Source organism: Myotis myotis, unplaced genomic scaffold (genome assembly GCF_014108235.1).
Source record: "Myotis myotis isolate mMyoMyo1 unplaced genomic scaffold, mMyoMyo1.p scaffold_m19_p_50, whole genome shotgun sequence".
NCBI lineage: Eukaryota > Metazoa > Chordata > Mammalia > Chiroptera > Vespertilionidae > Myotis > Myotis myotis.
The window spans coordinates 1,030,416-1,048,190 of NW_023416358.1; the positions used below are offsets into that span (position 1 = coordinate 1,030,416).

Here is a 17,775-nt window from a genome sequence, read left to right on the forward strand (position 1 = left end):
ACTTGGGTCGGTGTATATGACCTTGAACTAATTGTTGGTATGGAAACCAAGACTACAGGAAGTTGGGTTGGATGTAGACATCCTTGAATGGCTGTTGGTAGATGTCATTGAACTGATTGTTGGTATGAAAGCCAGGACTCCAGTAAGTTAGCATGAGTGTGTCACTTGGGTGGGTGTAGACGTTCTTGAATGACTGTTGGCGTGGAAGCTGGGACTACAGGAAGTTGGCTTGAGTGTGTCACTTTGGTGGGTATACACATCCTTAAACTGACTGTTGGTATGAAAGCCAGGACTACTGGGAGTTGGGTTGAGAGCCCACTTGGGTGGGTGTATACGACCTTGAACTAATTGTTGGTATGGAAGCCAAGACTACAGGAAGTTGGGTTGGATGTAGACATCCTTGAATGGCTGTTGGTAGACGTCATTGAACTGATTGTTGGTATGAAAGCCAGGGTTACAGGAAGTTGGGTTGAGTGTTTCACTTGGGTGGGTATAGACATCCTTGAATGACTGTTAGTATGGAAGCCAGGACTCCAGGAAGTTGGGTTGAGTGTGTCACTTGAGTGGGTATAGATGTCCTTGAATGACTATTAGTATGAAAGCCAAGACTATAGAAGTTGGGTTGGATGTAGACATCCTTGAATGGCTGTTGATCGACGTCATTGAACTGACTGTTGGTAGGAAAGCCAGGGCTACAGGAAGTTGGGTTGAGATCCCACTTGGGTGGCTGTAGACTACCTTGAACTAATTGTTGGTATGAAAGCCAGGCCTACAGGGAGTTGGGTTGAGTGTCTCACTTGGGTGGGTATAGACGTCCTTGAATGACTACCTGAGAGCCAGGACTACAGGGAGTTGGGTTGAGTGTGTCACTTGGATGGGTACAGTTTCCCTTGAACTGGTTGTTGGTATAGAAGATGGGACTACAGGAAGTTGGCTTGAGTGTGTCTCTTGAGTGGGTACAGATGCCCTTGAATGACTATTAGTATGAAAGCCAAGACTATAGAAGTTGGGTTGGATGTAGACATCCTTGAATGGCTGTTGGTAGACGTCATTGAACTGACTGTTGGTAGGAAAGCCAGGGCTACAGGAAGTTGGGTTGAGTGTTTCACTTGGGTGGGTGTAGATGCCTTTGAATTATTGGGTATGAAAGCCAGGACTCCAGGAAGTTGCATTGAGATCCCACTTGGGCGGGTGTATATGACCTTGAACTAATTGTTGGTATGGAAGCCAGGCCTACAGGAAGTTGGGTTGAGTGTCTCACTTGGGTGGGTATAGACGTCCCTAAATGACTATCTGAGAGCCAAGACTATAGGAAGTTGGGTTGAGTGTGTCTCTTGGGTGGGTGTAGATGTCCTTGAATGACTATTAGTATGAAAGCCAAGACTATAGAAGTTGGGTTGGATGTAGTCGTCCTTGAATGACTGTTTGAGAGCCAGGCCTACAGGAAGTTGGGTTGAGTGTCTCACTTGGGTAGGTACAGACTTCCTTGAACCGACTCCTTCGTATGAAACCATGACTACGCCTCAAAGCCAATCCTTACCCGTGAGCATGTCCTGACTCAGCCAGCTCATCAGGCATCTCGAGCGTTTAGAACAGTGGTTCCCAACCTTCTGGCCCTTTCCGTACAGTTCCTCATGTTGTGACCCAACCGTAAAATTATTCTCGTTGCTACTTCGTCACTGTCATGTTGCTGCTGTTAGGAATCGTCATGGAAATATCTGATCTGCAGGATGGTCTTAGGCGACCCCTGTGAAAGGGTCGTTCGACCGCCAAAGGGCTCGCGACCCACGGGTTGAGAACCGCTGATTTAGAAGGAATCAAAGCTTCTACGGACCACGGGACACCCAGATGGTCTCTGGAAGTTCCCTTGAGGGATCCCTGGCCTCAAGCATGTCTCCTTTGAGGGATTATCCCTTTGCGTCGTTGCCCAATGTCTCTTTTTGGAGGCGAATGTGGCGGTTTTGCAACAAAGAGCACCTGGTGTTCCCTGCCCACACCTCCTCTCATCCCCGCTCTCATATTGCGTTCATAATCCTCTCTCTCTTTGCCCCAAATGTGTTTGTGTCCAACACAAGCCAGGGCATACCCACCACCAGGTGTGTGAGTCCCCGCGTAGCCTTCTTGGGCTGGGAGCTAAAATGCAAGTTATTTTTCTTTAAAATATATGTATTTTTATTGATTTCAGAGACGGAGAGAGAGAGAGATAGAGGGTGTCCCAAAATTCACGCAAGATTGGAAATTTGCGTGAGCATTGACAACAGAAAACAAAAGCCTAATTTGACTTGGTTGATTGAATCAGATTCTAATATCGGTTGCCCTTGGATGTCAATCCCTTCGATTTGATCAGCATCACCAAGCACCAATGATGGCCCAGGAGCAGGGACAATGAAGACCAATGAAGACCACGGCTTTGCGTCTGTGCCAGCAGAGCCGGGGAGGCCATGGCCCCGACATGCTATTCCATCCATAAACCCTAGACTGTGTCCTTTATGAATCTATAAAACATTTAGAATTTTTAATGATAAACCCGTGTTTTCTATCAAAATTACTTCTTGCGTGGATTTTGGGACGCCCCTTTGCAACATCAATGGGAGAGAGACTCATGGATCGGCTGCCTCCTGCACGCCCCCCCACTGGGAGGCGAGCCTGCAACCGAAGCATGTTCCCTGACCGTGAATCGTACCATGACCTCCTGGTTCCTAGGCTGAAGTCCGCGGAGCCATCCTAGCTGGGATATTTATCTTCCAAAGTCATTTCCACAGTGGCTGCCCCCGTCTGCATTCCCCCCAGCAGTGCACAAGGGTCCCCTTTTCTCCACATCCTCATCAGCACTTGCTGTTTGTTGATTTGTCAATAACTAGAGGCCTGGTGCACGAAATTCGTGCATGGGGGGGAGGGGGTCCCTCAGCACAGCCTGCACCCTCTCCAATCTGGGACCCCTCCGACATCCCTCTTGCAATCCGGGACCGCTGGCTCCTAACTGCTCACCTGTGGCCGGCCTGATCACTCCTAACCACTCTTTCCTGCTGGCCTGATCACCCCTAACTGCTCTCCCCTGCCGGACTGATCACCCCTATCCACCCTCCACTGCTGGCCTGATCGCCCCTAACTGCTCTCCCCTGCCAGCCTGATCACCCCTATCCACCCTCCACTGCCAGCCTGACCACCCCTAACCACCCTCCACTGCCAGCCTGATCACCCCTATCCACCCTCCACTGCCAGCCTGACCACCCTTAACCACCCTCCACTGCCAGCCTGATCGCCCCTAACTGCTCTCCCCTGCCAGCCTGATCGCCCCTAACCGCTCTCCCCTGCTGGCCTGATCACCCCTATCCACCCTCCACTGCCAGCCTGATCACCCCTAACCACCCTCCACTGCCAGCCTGATCGCCCCTAACTGCTCTCCCCTGCCAGCCTGATTGCCCCTAACTGCTCTCCCCTGCCAGCCTGCTCTCCCCTGCCGGCCTGATCACCCCAACCACCCTCCGCTGCCAGCCTGATCGCACCTAACCACTCTCCCCTGCCGGCCTGATCGTCCCTAAACATTCTCCCCTGCTGGCCTGATCGCCCCTAACTGCTCTCCCCTGCCGGCCTGATCGGCCCTAACTGCTCTCCCCTGCCGACCTGATCGCCCCTAACCACCTCTGCCTCGGCCCCCGCCACCATGGCTTTGTCCTGAAGGATGTCCGGAAGACATCTGGTCTCATTAGCATATTACCCTTTTATTAGTATAGATAACCATTCTGCCTTGCTGGTGTAGGTCAGTGGATTGAGCATCATCCCATGGACCTAGAGGTCCCAGCTTCTCTTCCTGGTCAGGGCACAAGCCAGGTTGTGGGCTCGATTCCCCAGTAGGGGGCACGCAGGAGGCAGCTGATCCATGATTCTCTCTCCTCATGGATGTCTCTCTCTCTCTCTCCCTCTCCCTTCCTCTCTGAAACCAACAAAAATATATATATATATTTTTAAAAAGTCATATACCTTTGTAAGTCTCACTCTGAAGAATGTCCTTGAAACTTGACATGTTCTTTCCATGTGTCTATAGAACTCCAACGCAAAGTTCTCTTCCAGGTAAGTCCACCTGGGGAGGCACCTGTATCTTTGGTGTCACCATCCAAGACTGATTTCAGAGAGGAAAGGAGAGAGAGAGAGAGAGAGAGAGAGAGAGAGAGAGAGAGAGAGAGAGAGAGAGGGAGAGAGAGAAACATCCATGATGAGAGAGAATCATGGATCGGCTGCCTCCTGCTCTCTGCCTACTGGGCATCGAGCCTGGAACCCGGGCATGTGCCCTTGACTGGAATCGAACCATGACCTCCTGGTTCATGGGTCAACGCTCAACCATTGAGCCACCCAGCCAGGCATTTGTTCCTTCTTTAGTACAAGCATGGTGTTGACAAGTAGCATATCCCTCCCTAAGCCCTTAAATTCGTCCGCATCCTCCATCTTGCTGGACACAATTCAGATGTAATTCTGGAAGAGAGGATGTATTTTCTCTCCTCTTCTAATTTTATTTTTTGTTTTAATTTTTTTCTTTGTTTTTTTTTTAAAAAATATTTTTTATTGATTTCAGAGAGAGGAAGGGAGAGAGAGAGAGAGAGAAACATCCATGATGAGCGAGGATCATGGATCGGCCGCCTCCTGCACGCCCCCCACTGGGGATGGAGCCCACAACCCGGGCACGTGCCCTTGGCCGGGAATCCAAGGGTGACCTCCTGGTTCTAAGGTCGACGCTCAACCACTGAGCCACACTGGCCGGGCTATTTTAGCTCCTTTAGTTCGGGGCCGAGGTCACCCTGAGTCCTCAGATTCTCGGGGACGAGAATCTCATCCCTTGCCTCAGGTAGGACTCCAGCCTTCACTTCCTTGCACTGGATGAATCATTTGCTGGTGGGCACACAGGTGAGAGCAGTCAGCCAGGGTGAGCAAGTCTGCAGATGTTTCACTGAAGGATTTCCTTTTTTTTTTTTTTTGTAACCTGGATTTTCAGGACATGCAAATCAGGGGGAGCGGACGGCCTCATTTGCATATCCCAAAGGTGAGTCCTGGGTGAGCTCATTCTACCTGCGTGGACCAGCCTCCCCAGGGGGACACGGCGGAATTCCACACAGGCTGCGGTTTGGGGACAGGTGGCAGCCAGGAGAGTCCCATGTCCCAGAATCAGGGAGACACCACCACGGACAGGTGAGGCGGGCAGGTGAGTCGGACAGGTGAGCCGGGGAAGGTGTTTTGTGCCGAGCTCAGCCTATCCAGTCAAGTCTATCCATGCCTGATCTTGTGTTGGGACTGGCCCTTGGGGTTCTGATGGTGACGGTAAGACACCCTTCCGTGATACCCATCAGGAAATTTTGATAGAATGAAGGTTGATTATTCTTCATTCTTCATGGGACCTGGAAATTGAGGCAATGCACCTTAGGGTACACAGTAAGCTTACCAGCAGACAGAGAGAGAAGAGATAGAGAGAGAGAGAGAGAGAGAGAGAGAGAGAGAGCGAGAGAGAGAGAGAGACACAGAGACAGAGAGAGACACAAGAGAAAAGAGAGGGAGAGATTGGGCATGGGGCTGGGCTGGGGTCTTGCTTTTATTGGGGTCTCCTCACTTAGTTTAGGTGCATTTAAATTTGAAGATGGGAATTTATTTAAAGTGTCGTAAAAGGAAAAACAAGTAGCAACCATGACCATTCATGGGAACCAACCAAGATCACTGGTGTGTGACTGGCAGTGTGTGAATTCCGGATAATTGCTGCCTCTGAAATAAAAGTTTAAACCACTGCCAGGGCTCACAAGAGCAAGATGTATGAGTAGATGTATGAGCAGATATGTGAGTAGATATATGAATAGATGTATGAGTATATGTACGAATAGATGTATGAGTAGATATATGAGTAGATGTATGAGTAGATGTATGAATAGATGTATGAACAGATGTATGAGTAGTTATGTGAGTAGATATATGAGTAGATGTATGAATAGATATATGAATAGATGCATGAATAGATGCATGAATAGATGTATGAGTAGATGTATGAGCAGATATGTGAGTAGATATATGAATAGATGTATGAGTACATGTATGAATAGATGTATGAGTACATGTATGAATAGATGTATGAGTAGATGTATGAATAGATGCATGAGTAGATGTATGAGTAGATGTATGAACAGATGTATGAATAGATATATGAGCACATATATGAATAGATGTATGAGTACATGTATGAATAGATGTATGAGTAGATGTATGAATAGGTGTATGAATAGGTGTATGAACGGATATATGAACAGATGTATGAGTAGATGTATGAATAGATGTATGAGTAGATGTTTGAATAGATGTATGAGTAGATGTATGAACAGATGTATGAATAGATGTATGAGTAGATGTATGAATATATGTATGAGTAGATGTACGAATAGATGTATGAATAGATGTATGAGTAGATGTATGAATATATGTATGAGTAGGTGTACGAATAGATGTATGAATAGATGTATGAACAGATGTATGAATAGATGTATGAGTAGATGCATGAATACATGTATGAGTAGATGTATGAATAGATGTATGAATAGATGTATGAGTATATGTATGAGTAGATATATGAACAGATGTATGAATAGATATATGAGCACATATATGAATAGATGTATGAGTACATGTATGAATAGATGTATGAGTACATGTATGAATAGATGTATGAGTAGATGTATGAATAGATGTATGAGTAGATGTATGAATGTATGTATGAGTAGATGTATGAATAGATGTATGAATAGATGTATGAACAGATGTATGAATAGATGTATGAGTAGATGCATGAATAGATGTATGAGTAGATGTATGAGTAGATGTATGAATAGATGTATGAATAGATGTATGAGTATATGTATGAGTAGATATATGAACAGATGTATGAATAGATATATGAGCACATATATGAATAGATGCATGAGTACATGTATGAATAGATGTATGAGTACATGTATGAATAGATGTATGAGTAGATGTATGAATAGATGTATGAGTAGATGTTTGAATAGATGTATGAGTAGATGTATGAATAGGTGTGTGAATAGGTGTATGAACAGATATATGAACAGATGTATGAGTAGATGTATGAATAGATGTATGAGTAGATGTATGAATAGATGTATGAATAGATGTATGAGTATATATATGAATAGATATATGAGATGTATGAGTATATGTATGAGTAGATATATATGAGTACATATATGAATAGATTTATGAGTACATATATGAATATATGTATGAGTAGATATATGAGTAAATGTATGAGTAGATGTATGAATAGATGTATGAATAGATGTATGAGTAGATATATGAGTGGATGTATGAATACATATATAAGTACATGTATGAATAGATGTATGAGTAGATGTATGAATAGGTATATGAATAGATGTATGAGTAGATACTTGAGTAGATGTGGCTAGAGACGTTTTTGACACTCTCTTTTAAAAAAATACATTTTTATTGATTTCAGAGAGGAAGGGAGAGAGACAGTGAGAGAAAGAAACATCCATGATGAGAAAGAATCATGGATCGGTTGCCTCCTGCACAGCCCCTACTGGAGATGGAGCCTGCAACACGGGCACCTACCCTGACTAGGAATCGAACCATGACCTCCTGGTTGAGCCACTGCAGTCAGGCTGCTGTTGACACTACAGTATTATAGATGTCTCCCATTGCCTTACCTCTGTCCCCCTTCACCTAGCCCCAACTCCTTCTCAGATCTTGTCCACACGCTACCCATATGTGCACATCAATTCTTTGGTTCATCTCTTCCCATCCCCTCACCCACTCCCTTCCTTTTGAGATTCGTCAATGTGTTTCAGACTTGTATCCAAGTCTCTGATCCTATTATTTTTTTTGTCAGTTTATATTGTTGATAGGATTCCACGTAGGAGTGAGATCAAGGGATACGTGTCTTTCTCTGACTGGCTTATGTCACTTAGCATCATGCTCTCCGGGTCCCTCCGTGCTGTCCCAAAGGATACGAGACCCCCCTCCTTTTTCAGGGCTGCGTAGTATTCCACGGTGTCGACGGACCCCAGCTGTTTTATCCACTCGTCTGCTGATGGGCACTTGGGCTGTTTCCAGATCTTAGCGATTGTAAATCGTGCAGCTATGAACACAGGGGTGCACATATTCTTTCTGATGGCTGTTTCGGGGTTCTTAGGATGGATGTTTGAAGGAGGCGATTAGCATGAAGTACCTAGTTGAATTTAAAGGTTCAAACACGGGTCGTGACTTACCGATGGAATTTCGGTTTTTTGTTCCTTTTCTTTCACGGCAATGACTTTTGGTATCATGTCCCTTGGTCATCACAGCGCACCCCCCAAGTGTGTACAACTCTTAGCTTTCCTAAAATCGCTAATTCATGGTCTCCCTTTGGACTAATGGCCAACCACAGAAGGAGATAAAGACATCGCGTCTTTTCAGGGGATCTGAGTTCATTCCACGTAGATGTGGTGAGATTAAACTCTGAGGTTCTGCTTCTTCTTGAGGTTATGTGCTCACGAGGCCTGTCTGAGGGTAGGTTTAGGGACGGAGCCAAGTAACGCACACCCCACAAAGGACCTGGATGGCCCCAGAACTTGGCACAGCTCAAGCTCTTCCTTAATGGGCCAAGAGATACAAGTAATTGAGAGCTTGGGGCTTATGCCATGAGAGTGTCAGAAAACCAGTTTTTAATTGCTGGAAGTAGAGATAGGATCCCCAAGTTCAGGGAGCATTTCCAAACGGGAGCTGACTTAAGCAACCCAAAGATGACAGACTTTTCTTTCCAGGAGCTTCGATCTTGGGCCAAAGAAAATAAGGAGGTACTCAGATCTCCGAGATGACGCTCAGGTACGGGAAGTAATAAGCCACCGGGCAAACGCACTGATGCTGATGGGTAATTTTGTGGGATTTGTGAAGTCAGCTCGATAGCTAGAGGCGTGCACTATTGTGCATTCCTTATGTGGTTAGCTGTCAAATGTCTACATTGATCTTCCGGGTTCAGTAAGTCCATAATGAAAAAAGGAAGTAGGAGAGATGTAGACAATTGAAACAAATAGAAATGGCCAATTTCCAACACACTTATTTTATTTTATATTTATTGATTGATGAGAGAGAGAGAGAGAGAGAGAGAGAGAGAGAGAGAGAGAGAGAGATTTGTGGTTCCACTTACTCATGCACTCATTGGGTGATTCTTGTGTGTGCCCTGACCAGGGATCGAACTCGCTGCCTTGTCATATCAGGACGATGCTCTAACCACCTGAGCTACCTGGCCAGGGTCTGTATTATTTTGAGATGTTGTACAAACAGGAATTGAGAGAAACAATGCAATCATTTTGGTGAAGATGAAAGCGTTTCTGTAATTATCATGGTTTGTCCATAGACAAAGTCCTGGCCGTAGACTTCTTGTTAACAGTTTTAAGGGGTGGAAAGTTTGGGAAAAGCAGAGTTTCAATATTGAGTCAATAGTTGTATCAGAGGATTTATAAAGGGTCTGGGAACAGATGGGGTCAGGGAATCTTTCTACCCTCCTTCCCAGAGTAAATATTTAACGATGGTTTTACATTATGAATAAAGACAGCATAGAGATGGAACCAGTGGTTCCAATATCCATGACCTGATATCTGGTAGAGACCCAATAGGGAGAGAAAACCTATATAATAAAAGCCTAATATGCTAAGTGTCCAGTCGACTGGCTGCCATTAAAGCAATCAAAGGGTAATATGCTAATGATATGCTAAGGCCACTCAACCGCTCACTATGACATGCACTGACCACCAGGGGGCAGATGTTCCGACTGGTGGGTGAGCTTGCTGCTGGGGTCCGGCCGATCTGGACTGAGCAAGACAGGCCGGACACGCCCTGGAGCCTTCCCGTGGTCCCTCCCCAGCTGGCCACCCTCCCGCGTCCCTCCCCAGCCCTGATCGGCGTGGCCTGCGCCCTCTCGCAATCTGGGACCCTTTGGGGGATGTCGGAGAGCCAGTTTTGGCCCGATCCCGCAGGCCAGGCCTAAGAACCCCACTGGTGCATGAATTCGTGCACCGGGCCTCTAGTATGATATATTTCTTAGAAATCAGGACTTGAGCTGGGACTGAACACAATTAGGAAGCGGACTAAATCCGTGTCCAGATTCCAGGATTCAGTTTTCTTCCATGCTCCCCCTTTCCTTTATTTTGGGGTGCCTTTTTCTTTGTGTTTCTGGTCTACCAAATTATTTTTTTCCAGCAAAGCTGGTATACCCACAGACAATTACATTTTCACGTGAGGGGAGTCAGCAACACAACCAGTAACATAACCACATACGTCTTAGCCATGTGACCTTAACCATGAGGCAACAAATTAACCAGGAGCATAATTGCATTAGTCTGTGGAATGTCACCATAACCACATGTCAGAAAGCAGGAAATCATAAGCATAAGTCAGCAACATAACCACCAACACCACCTCCTACGACTTAGCGCCTCTCACCCGAGGAGTAAATGCTTCGTCTCCGAGCAAATTTACGATTTCGGATTCCACCTCCTAGAACAGCAATGAGTTTGAGCGTGTTGAGAACCCAGGATGGCCGGCCCCTGAGCAGGGTGGGTACCGTTCAACAGCCATGAGCGGCATGGACTTGGAGAGAGAAGCCCGTAGGCCCTGTCCCGGGACATGTGCCTGGCGTCCAACCTACCCTGTTGCCTTCACAGAAGGTGACGTCGGCGTGGAACATGGACCCTGAAACCATCCAGAAAAGGGTGTTTCCAGTACAACCCGTGCTTGTTTTTCAGGAGGCGCTGGGCGTCCCTGTCTTGGATGTGGTTACTCCTCACCGTGGGCCGGTCGCAAAGGGCGGACGATGACAAGCCGAATATCGTCCTGATAATGGCCGACGATTATGGGATCGGAGACCTGGGCTGCTATGGAAACGACACCATCAGGTGTGTCCTCGAGGCTGGGAGGGTGGATGCCTCTCATGACCGCTTCTCCCTGCAACGGCAACGTTATTTTGTTGGCTTCGTCTTTGAGAACGAGGTCATATTAGATGCATGTGGATTTGAGTCTTGATTCTGGACTCACGGTTGTGCAACCTCGGACAAGTTGCCTCACCTATGGTGCCTTAATCATCTCCTTCTTCTTCTTCTTCTTCTTCTTCTTCTTCTTCTTCTTCTTCTTCTTCTTCTTCTTCTTTTTCAGTTGATCAGCAGCCTAGCCAGGTTCTCTAGCCAGGATCTCCAGCCAGGTTCTGTGTTTTATTGTCTTGTTACATCTGTATTTATACCAGTTGATTGCCTTAATCTTCTTATTATCTGTTGAGTGAATAGTAATGGACCCGTGAGTTCCTTCGTGAAGAGCACCCACTTAGCCACCTGTCTTGTAGGGAACCTTCTGTCATGTAGACCAGTGGTCGGCAAGCTCATTAGTCAACAGAGCCAAATATCAACAGTATGACGACTGAAATTTCTTTTGAGAGCCAAGTTTTTTAAACTTACACTCTATAGGTAGGTACACTGTGATTCACTTAATTAGGGCGCTCCTAAGCTGGCGTTTGCCAAAAACATCCTCCATCTGATTGAGGTACGTTCGCTGAGGTTGACCCCTTCCAACTCTCCCATCCACACGCGTCTTGTAGACTTGTTTCATCCATCTCCTTTCGTTCATCCTCTCTCTACGTCCAAACCATCTCAACATACCTTTCTCCATCCTCGACACTACATCTTCTCTTACCCCACAACGTTCCCTAAAATGAGCTTCATAAACTTCAAGTTTTAAGTCAATTTCGCACTGTACGCGTGCGTATTTTGCGGAAGAGCCACACTCAAGCGGCCAAAGAGCCGCATGTGGCTCGCGAGCCGCCGTTTGCTGACCACAGATGTAGAGTGGTGATGCTTATATGTATTAAGAAACATTATTGGGTGACATCCTATATAATAAAGAGGTAATATGCAAATGGCCGTAACGTGTAACGACCAGTTAGCAGGAGGGTGGGTCAGTGAGCTATGAGCCATGGAGAGCTACAGAAGGGGGGGCCAGCGAGCTGTGGGCAGAGGTGGGCCGGACGGCCAGCGAGCTGTGGGCGGAAGCAAGCAGCATTGAGCTACTCGTGCACGAATTCGTGCGCAGGGCCACTAGCTGGTTAAGAAAATGACATAGGTTCCAGGTCTACAACCCTATAAAACACCATCTGTTTATCATAGTGTCTGTTCATCACCCCAAGTCCAGTCTCCTTCTACCACTCTATATCCTCCCTTTCCCCTCTTCTGTCTCCGCCAACCCCATTCCCTCCTATAATCACCATACTGTTGTCTGTGAGTGTTATTTTTTTTAAAAAAACCTATTTTTAAAATATAGTTTTATTAATTTCAGAAAAGAAGGGAGAGGGAGAGAGAGAGAGAAAAACATCCATGATGAGAAAGGATGTCCGACTGCAGTTTAGGCCTGCTCCCCGCTGGCAAATGGACATCCCCCGAGGGCTTCCGGGCTGCCAGAGGGATGTCTGATTGCCATCTTAGGCCCAATCCCTCAGGAAGCAGGCCTAAGCCAGCAGGTGGACATCCCCCCAAGGGGTCCCGGACTGTGAGAGGGCACAGGCCAGGCTGAGGGACCGCCTTGAGTGCACAAATTTTTGTACACTGGGACTCTAGTATGTATATATATGTATATGTGTGTGTATAGCAAAGATGTCTAATCTAAAGACATATATATCTATATATATCTCTCTCTATATATTATATATAAGATATATAATATATATATATCTTTATATATGCACACACACACACATATACTTAAGTGTCTTTGATTTAGAGACTATATACCTATATATCTACCTATCTATCTATATCTATCTATCTATCTATCTATCTATCTATCTATCTATCATCTATCTATCTATATCTATCTATCTATCTATCTATCTATCTATCTATCTATCTCTATCTATCTATCTATCTATCTATCTATCTATCTATCTATCTATTTCTGGCCATTTTGGCTCAGTGGATAGAGCATTGACATGTGGAATGAAGGGTCCCAGGTTCGATTCCAATCAAGGGCACATGCTGGGTTTCAGGCTCAATCCCCAGTCGGGGGCGTGCAGGAGGCAGCCGATCCATGATTCTCTCTCATCATTGATGTTTCTATCTCTCTCTCTCCCTTCCTCTCTGAAATCAATAAAAAAATATTTAAAAATCTTTATATATAACTATAACTATAACTAATATAACTATATGTATATATATATCTAATGTCTCTAAGCCAAATATACTTAAATATATATATATATATGTATATATATATGTATGTGTGTGTATATATATATACACATATATGGCCTCTAAGCCAAAGACACTTAATCTAAGGTCTCTAAGCCAAAGACACTTAAATATATATAGATAATATAACATATTATCTCTATATATATATAAAAGGCTAAGTGACTGAACTACCGAATGACTGGATGACCGAACGACAGTTCGACTGGTAGCCATGAGCACACCGACCACCAGGGGGCAGACGCTCGATGCCGGAGCTGCCCCCTAGTGGTCAGTGCGCTCCCACAGCCAACCTCCCGCAGCCCCTCCCCCCAGCCAGCAGCCCTGATCGCTGGGCAGGCCAAGGGACCCTACCCACGCACAAATTCGTGCACCGGGCCTCTAGTGTTATATATAATATAAATTATATAATATATATCATAATATCTATATCTATCTCTATCTCTATATCTACATCTACATCTATATCTATATCTCTATCTATCTATCTATCTATCTATCTATCTATATAACTATATCTCTATATCTCTCTATCTCTCTATCTCTATCTCTATCTCTATCTCTATATCTACATCTACATCTACATCTATATCTATATCTATCTATATCTATCTATATCTATCTATCTATCTATCTATCTATCTATCTATCTATCTATATATATATATTTAATTGGCAGTACAAAATTATACCAGTCTTACAAAAAACAACATTTCCCAAACAAAAAGGAGAATGGGATTTACATGCAAAGTTACCTTCTCTTCTCTTCCAAGCTCAGGGAATTATGGGAAACAGATTTTTTACCTTCAGATCTGTGTGTGTGTGTGTGTGTGTGTGTGTGTGTGTGTGTGTGTACGTGTGCCTGCAATTTCTGAGTCTGTCCCTGTCTCCCTGTCTATTCCTCTCCCTCTCTCTCCTTCCCGCCTTTCCTTTCCTCTCCCTGTCTCTCTCTCTTTGTGTGCCCCCCCCTCTCTCTCTCTCTCTCTCTCTCTCTCTCTCCTCCCACCCCAATTCTTCAGTGTCCCCTCCATCTCTCTTTCCAGGACCCCCAACATCGACAGCTTAGCCAGAGATGGTGTCCAGCTGACCCAGCACATCGCCGCCGACTCCATGTGCACCCCAAGCCGGTCCGCTTTCCTCACGGGAAGGTACCCGATCCGAACAGGTGTGTGAACGGGGGACCCCCGGCCCCGCTCCGCTGTCGTGGCGGAATCAGGGGGCGCGGGCCTTGTGGCTTGGCCACGGTGACAGGTTTCAAGGTGCAATCACACACCCCTTCTTGGGTGGGCGGCTCCGGAGGTCAACACCTGAATCCCCTGGCTCCTCTGTGACCCACATCACCTTGGGTGGTCAAGGGATGTCTTCACCTTCAAATGGTGACCTGAATATCGATAATATTAAAAGCATAATATGCTAATTAGGCCGGACAGAAAAAAGACCTTCCGGACGTCATTCTGGACGTCCTTCCGGAGGAAGCCATGGCAGTGGGGGCTGAGGCAGAGGTGGTTAGGGGTGATCAGGCAGGCAGGCGAGTGGTTAGGGGTGATCAGGCAGGCAGGCGAGTGGTTAGGGGCGATCAGGCAGGCAGGTAGAGTGGTTAGGGGCGATCAGGCAGGCAGGTGAGTGGTTAGGGGTGATCAGACAGGCAGGCGAGTGGTTAGGGGCGATCAGGCAGGCAGGGGAGTGGTTAGGGGTGATCAGGCAGGCAGCTGAGTGGTTAGGGGCGATCAGGCAGGCAGGGGAGTGGTTAGGGGTAATCAGACAGGCAGGTGAGTGGTTAGGGGCGATCAGGCAGGCAGGCGAGTGGTTAGGGGCGATCAGGCAGGCAACTGAGTGGTTAGGGGCGATCAGACAGGCAGACAGAGGCAGTTAGGGGCGATGGGTCAGGCAGGCAGGCCAGCGGTTTGGAGCCATAGGTCCCAGATTGCGAAAGGGATGTCCGACTGCCAGTCCGACTGCAGGGATTGGGCCTAAACTGGCAGTTGGACATCCCCTGAGGGGTCCTGGCTTGCGAAGAGGGTGCAGGCTGGGCTGAGGGACCACCCCCCCACCCAGTGCACGAATTTCATGCACTGGGTCTCTAGTGTATATATATATTAGAGACCCAGTGCACGAATTCATGCACCAGTGGGGTCCGTCGGCCTGGCCTGCAGGAGCGGGCCAAAACCAACTCTCTGACATCCCCTGAGGGGTCCCGGATTGTGAGAGGGCCCAGGCCAGGCCGAGGGACCTCCCTGGTGCACGATCGGGGCCAGGGAGGGACCCGGGAGGGCTCCAGGGTGTATCCTGCCCTTCTAGCTCAGTCCCGATCGGCCGGCCGCCAGCAACAAGCTAAGCTACTGGTCGGAGCATCTGCGCCCTGGTGGTCAGTGCATGTCATAGCGGGCGGTTGAGCATATCTTTAACATATTACACTTTGATTGGTTGAACGGCCGACGGGTCGACAGGATACTTAGCATATTAGGCTTTTATGATATAGAACTAGAGAAAGAGGGAGGGAGAGGAAGAGGAGATAGAAGCATCCACGATGAGAGAGAATCATTGATAGCCTGCCTCCTCCACTCCCTCTCCTGGGGATTGCGCCCACAACCTGGGCATGTGCCCTGATCAGGAATCAAACAGGTGACGACTTGGTTCATGGGTCAGTTGTCAACACAGCTGAACCACACTGGCCAGGTGAGATGACGACTTTTTTTGTGTGTGTTAATCCTCACCTGAGGACATTTTTTCATTGATCTTTAAAGAGCGTGGAAGAGAGAGAGACACACACACACACAGAGAAACACGGATAGGAGAGGAATGCTCAAAAATGTGCAATACACCCAGGATCCTGGCATCACTGGAATCGAGCAAAGTCTCCCCGGTTTCAACGACCCACCAGGGACCCCTGTTGGCAATCTTGGGGTGTTCTTCTGTTCCCGAATCCTTCAAAAACTTCCTTGGCTTTCTTCCGTTCCTTGCCCATGAATGATGAGTCTTTAGTCTCAGGGTGACTGGCCCCACCCACCTACTGGACATCAACTCTAGTCATAAGGGGTTCAAAACCAACGTGTCTACTCTCGCGAGATGCCCCAACTTCAGGTTCTGGCCAGGAAGTGAGCTTACACATCTGTCCTACAAATAGAACTAGACTCTATTGTCAGGTAAAAAAAAAAAAAATTAGTAGGAACACAAGAGTTTGAAGTTCTTATAAGATTTAATTATTTTGTTTTTTTAAAAAATATATCTTTATTGATTTTTGGAGAGAGAGGAGAAGGGAGAGAGAGAGAAACATCAATGATGAGAGAATCAACGACTGGCTGCCTCTTGCACACATTCTACTGGGGATCGAGCCCACATCCCGGGCATGTGTCCTGACTGGGCATCAAACCAGGACCTCCTGGTTCATGGGTCCACGCTCAACCACTGAGCCACACCAGCCCAGCAAGATTTCATTTCTCAACTTCTTTTCTGAGGCATAGATGCCCCAGTTGAGGGCAGGTGCAGGTTAGATGTTCCATCAGCCATTGTCTATGGGAGTGGGGGACAGTGGGTTGGGGTGTATCTGAAGGTGTCATGGGTGTGTGTGTGTGTGTGTGTGCACAAGGGTTTAAAGGGGTTTTGCATTAGGGACCCGTGTGAGTTTTGTCTTTGGAGAACACCATCTCCTCCCCCACACCTTGACACCTCTGCCCCGTTCGCCCTCTGTCCACCTTCCGAGCTCCCCACCCTCCAGGCGGGACTGTGATGAGCACCTACCGACCCCTGGTGTCCACCTGGGTCTTGTTTTTCCATCCCCTTTAGGAATGGTTTCCGATGGGAACTACCGTGTCCTCATGTCCCTCGCGGCCCCTGTTGGACTCCCGCGTAACGAGACCACATTTGCACAGTTGGCCAAGGAGCAAGGATACAGCACGGCGATGATGGGTAAGCAGCCATTGCTCTCTGCCTCCTCCAGAACTCTCTGTCATCATTGCGCTTGGCTGATGGGCGACCTGCAATTAACGAAGCTCCCTTCACACACACACACACACACACACACACACACACACACACACACACACACAGTGTGTCCTAAGTGATATAAACCCATCCTTTGCAGACATAGCTCAGGCATGAGGCAAGACGCCTTCCCACCTCACCCCCAGGTCTTTCCAGATGTCCATCGCACATGTTCCCGGGTCACCCCGTGCGTCCTTCATCTTTGCACAGGTCAAGATGTTCTATGATAAAGATTTAGGATGGTTCTCTCTCTCTCTCTCTCTCTCTCTCTCTCTCTCTCTATTCTTTGCAGGCTCTGAAATCTCCCATAAAGATTTAGGATGGTTCTCTCTCTCTCTCTCTCTCTCTTATTCTTTGCAGGCTCTGAAATCTCCCATAAAGATTTAGGATGGTTCTCTCTCTCTCTCCTCTCGCTTCTCTCTCTCCTCTCTTATTCTTTCAGGCTCTGAAGCTCCCATAAGATTTAGGATTGTTCTCTCACGCTCTCTCCTCTGCTCCTCTCTCTCTTATTCTTTTGCAG

The 17,775-nt window shown here is 47.0% G+C and overlaps 1 protein-coding gene across 3 annotated transcripts; it reads left to right on the plus strand.

The window, feature by feature from the left end:
• The first annotated feature begins 4,971 nt into the window (after positions 1–4,971).
• LOC118657305 (arylsulfatase F-like) lies at positions 4,972–17,362 on the plus strand. Of its 3 annotated transcripts, none has more exons than XM_036311145.1 (5): positions 4,972–5,035; positions 8,811–8,871; positions 10,791–10,940; positions 14,318–14,439; positions 17,058–17,362. In XM_036311145.1, exons 2-5 carry the CDS (start codon positions 8,861–8,863, stop codon positions 17,333–17,335), a joined length of 561 nt encoding a protein of 186 aa, XP_036167038.1. In that variant the 5' UTR covers positions 4,972–5,035; positions 8,811–8,860; the 3' UTR covers positions 17,336–17,362. The 3 variants fall into 3 exon arrangements, with proteins under 3 accessions (XP_036167038.1, XP_036167037.1, XP_036167035.1); XM_036311144.1 differs by lacking the exon at positions 4,972–5,035 and adding an exon at positions 5,047–5,194; XM_036311142.1 differs by lacking the exon at positions 4,972–5,035 and adding an exon at positions 5,052–5,181.
• Positions 17,363–17,775: the final 413 nt, after the last annotated feature.

What these genes read in the sequence shown, in the direction of transcription:
- LOC118657305 (XM_036311145.1), top strand. An exon ending in TATGGAAACGACACCATCAG is followed by an intron (nt 10,941 to 14,317) that starts GTGTGTCCTCGA and finishes CTCTCTTTCCAG; the next exon opens with GACCCCCAACATCGACAGCT. An exon ending in AAGGTACCCGATCCGAACAG is followed by an intron (nt 14,440 to 17,057) that starts GTGTGTGAACGG and finishes CATCCCCTTTAG; the next exon opens with GAATGGTTTCCGATGGGAAC.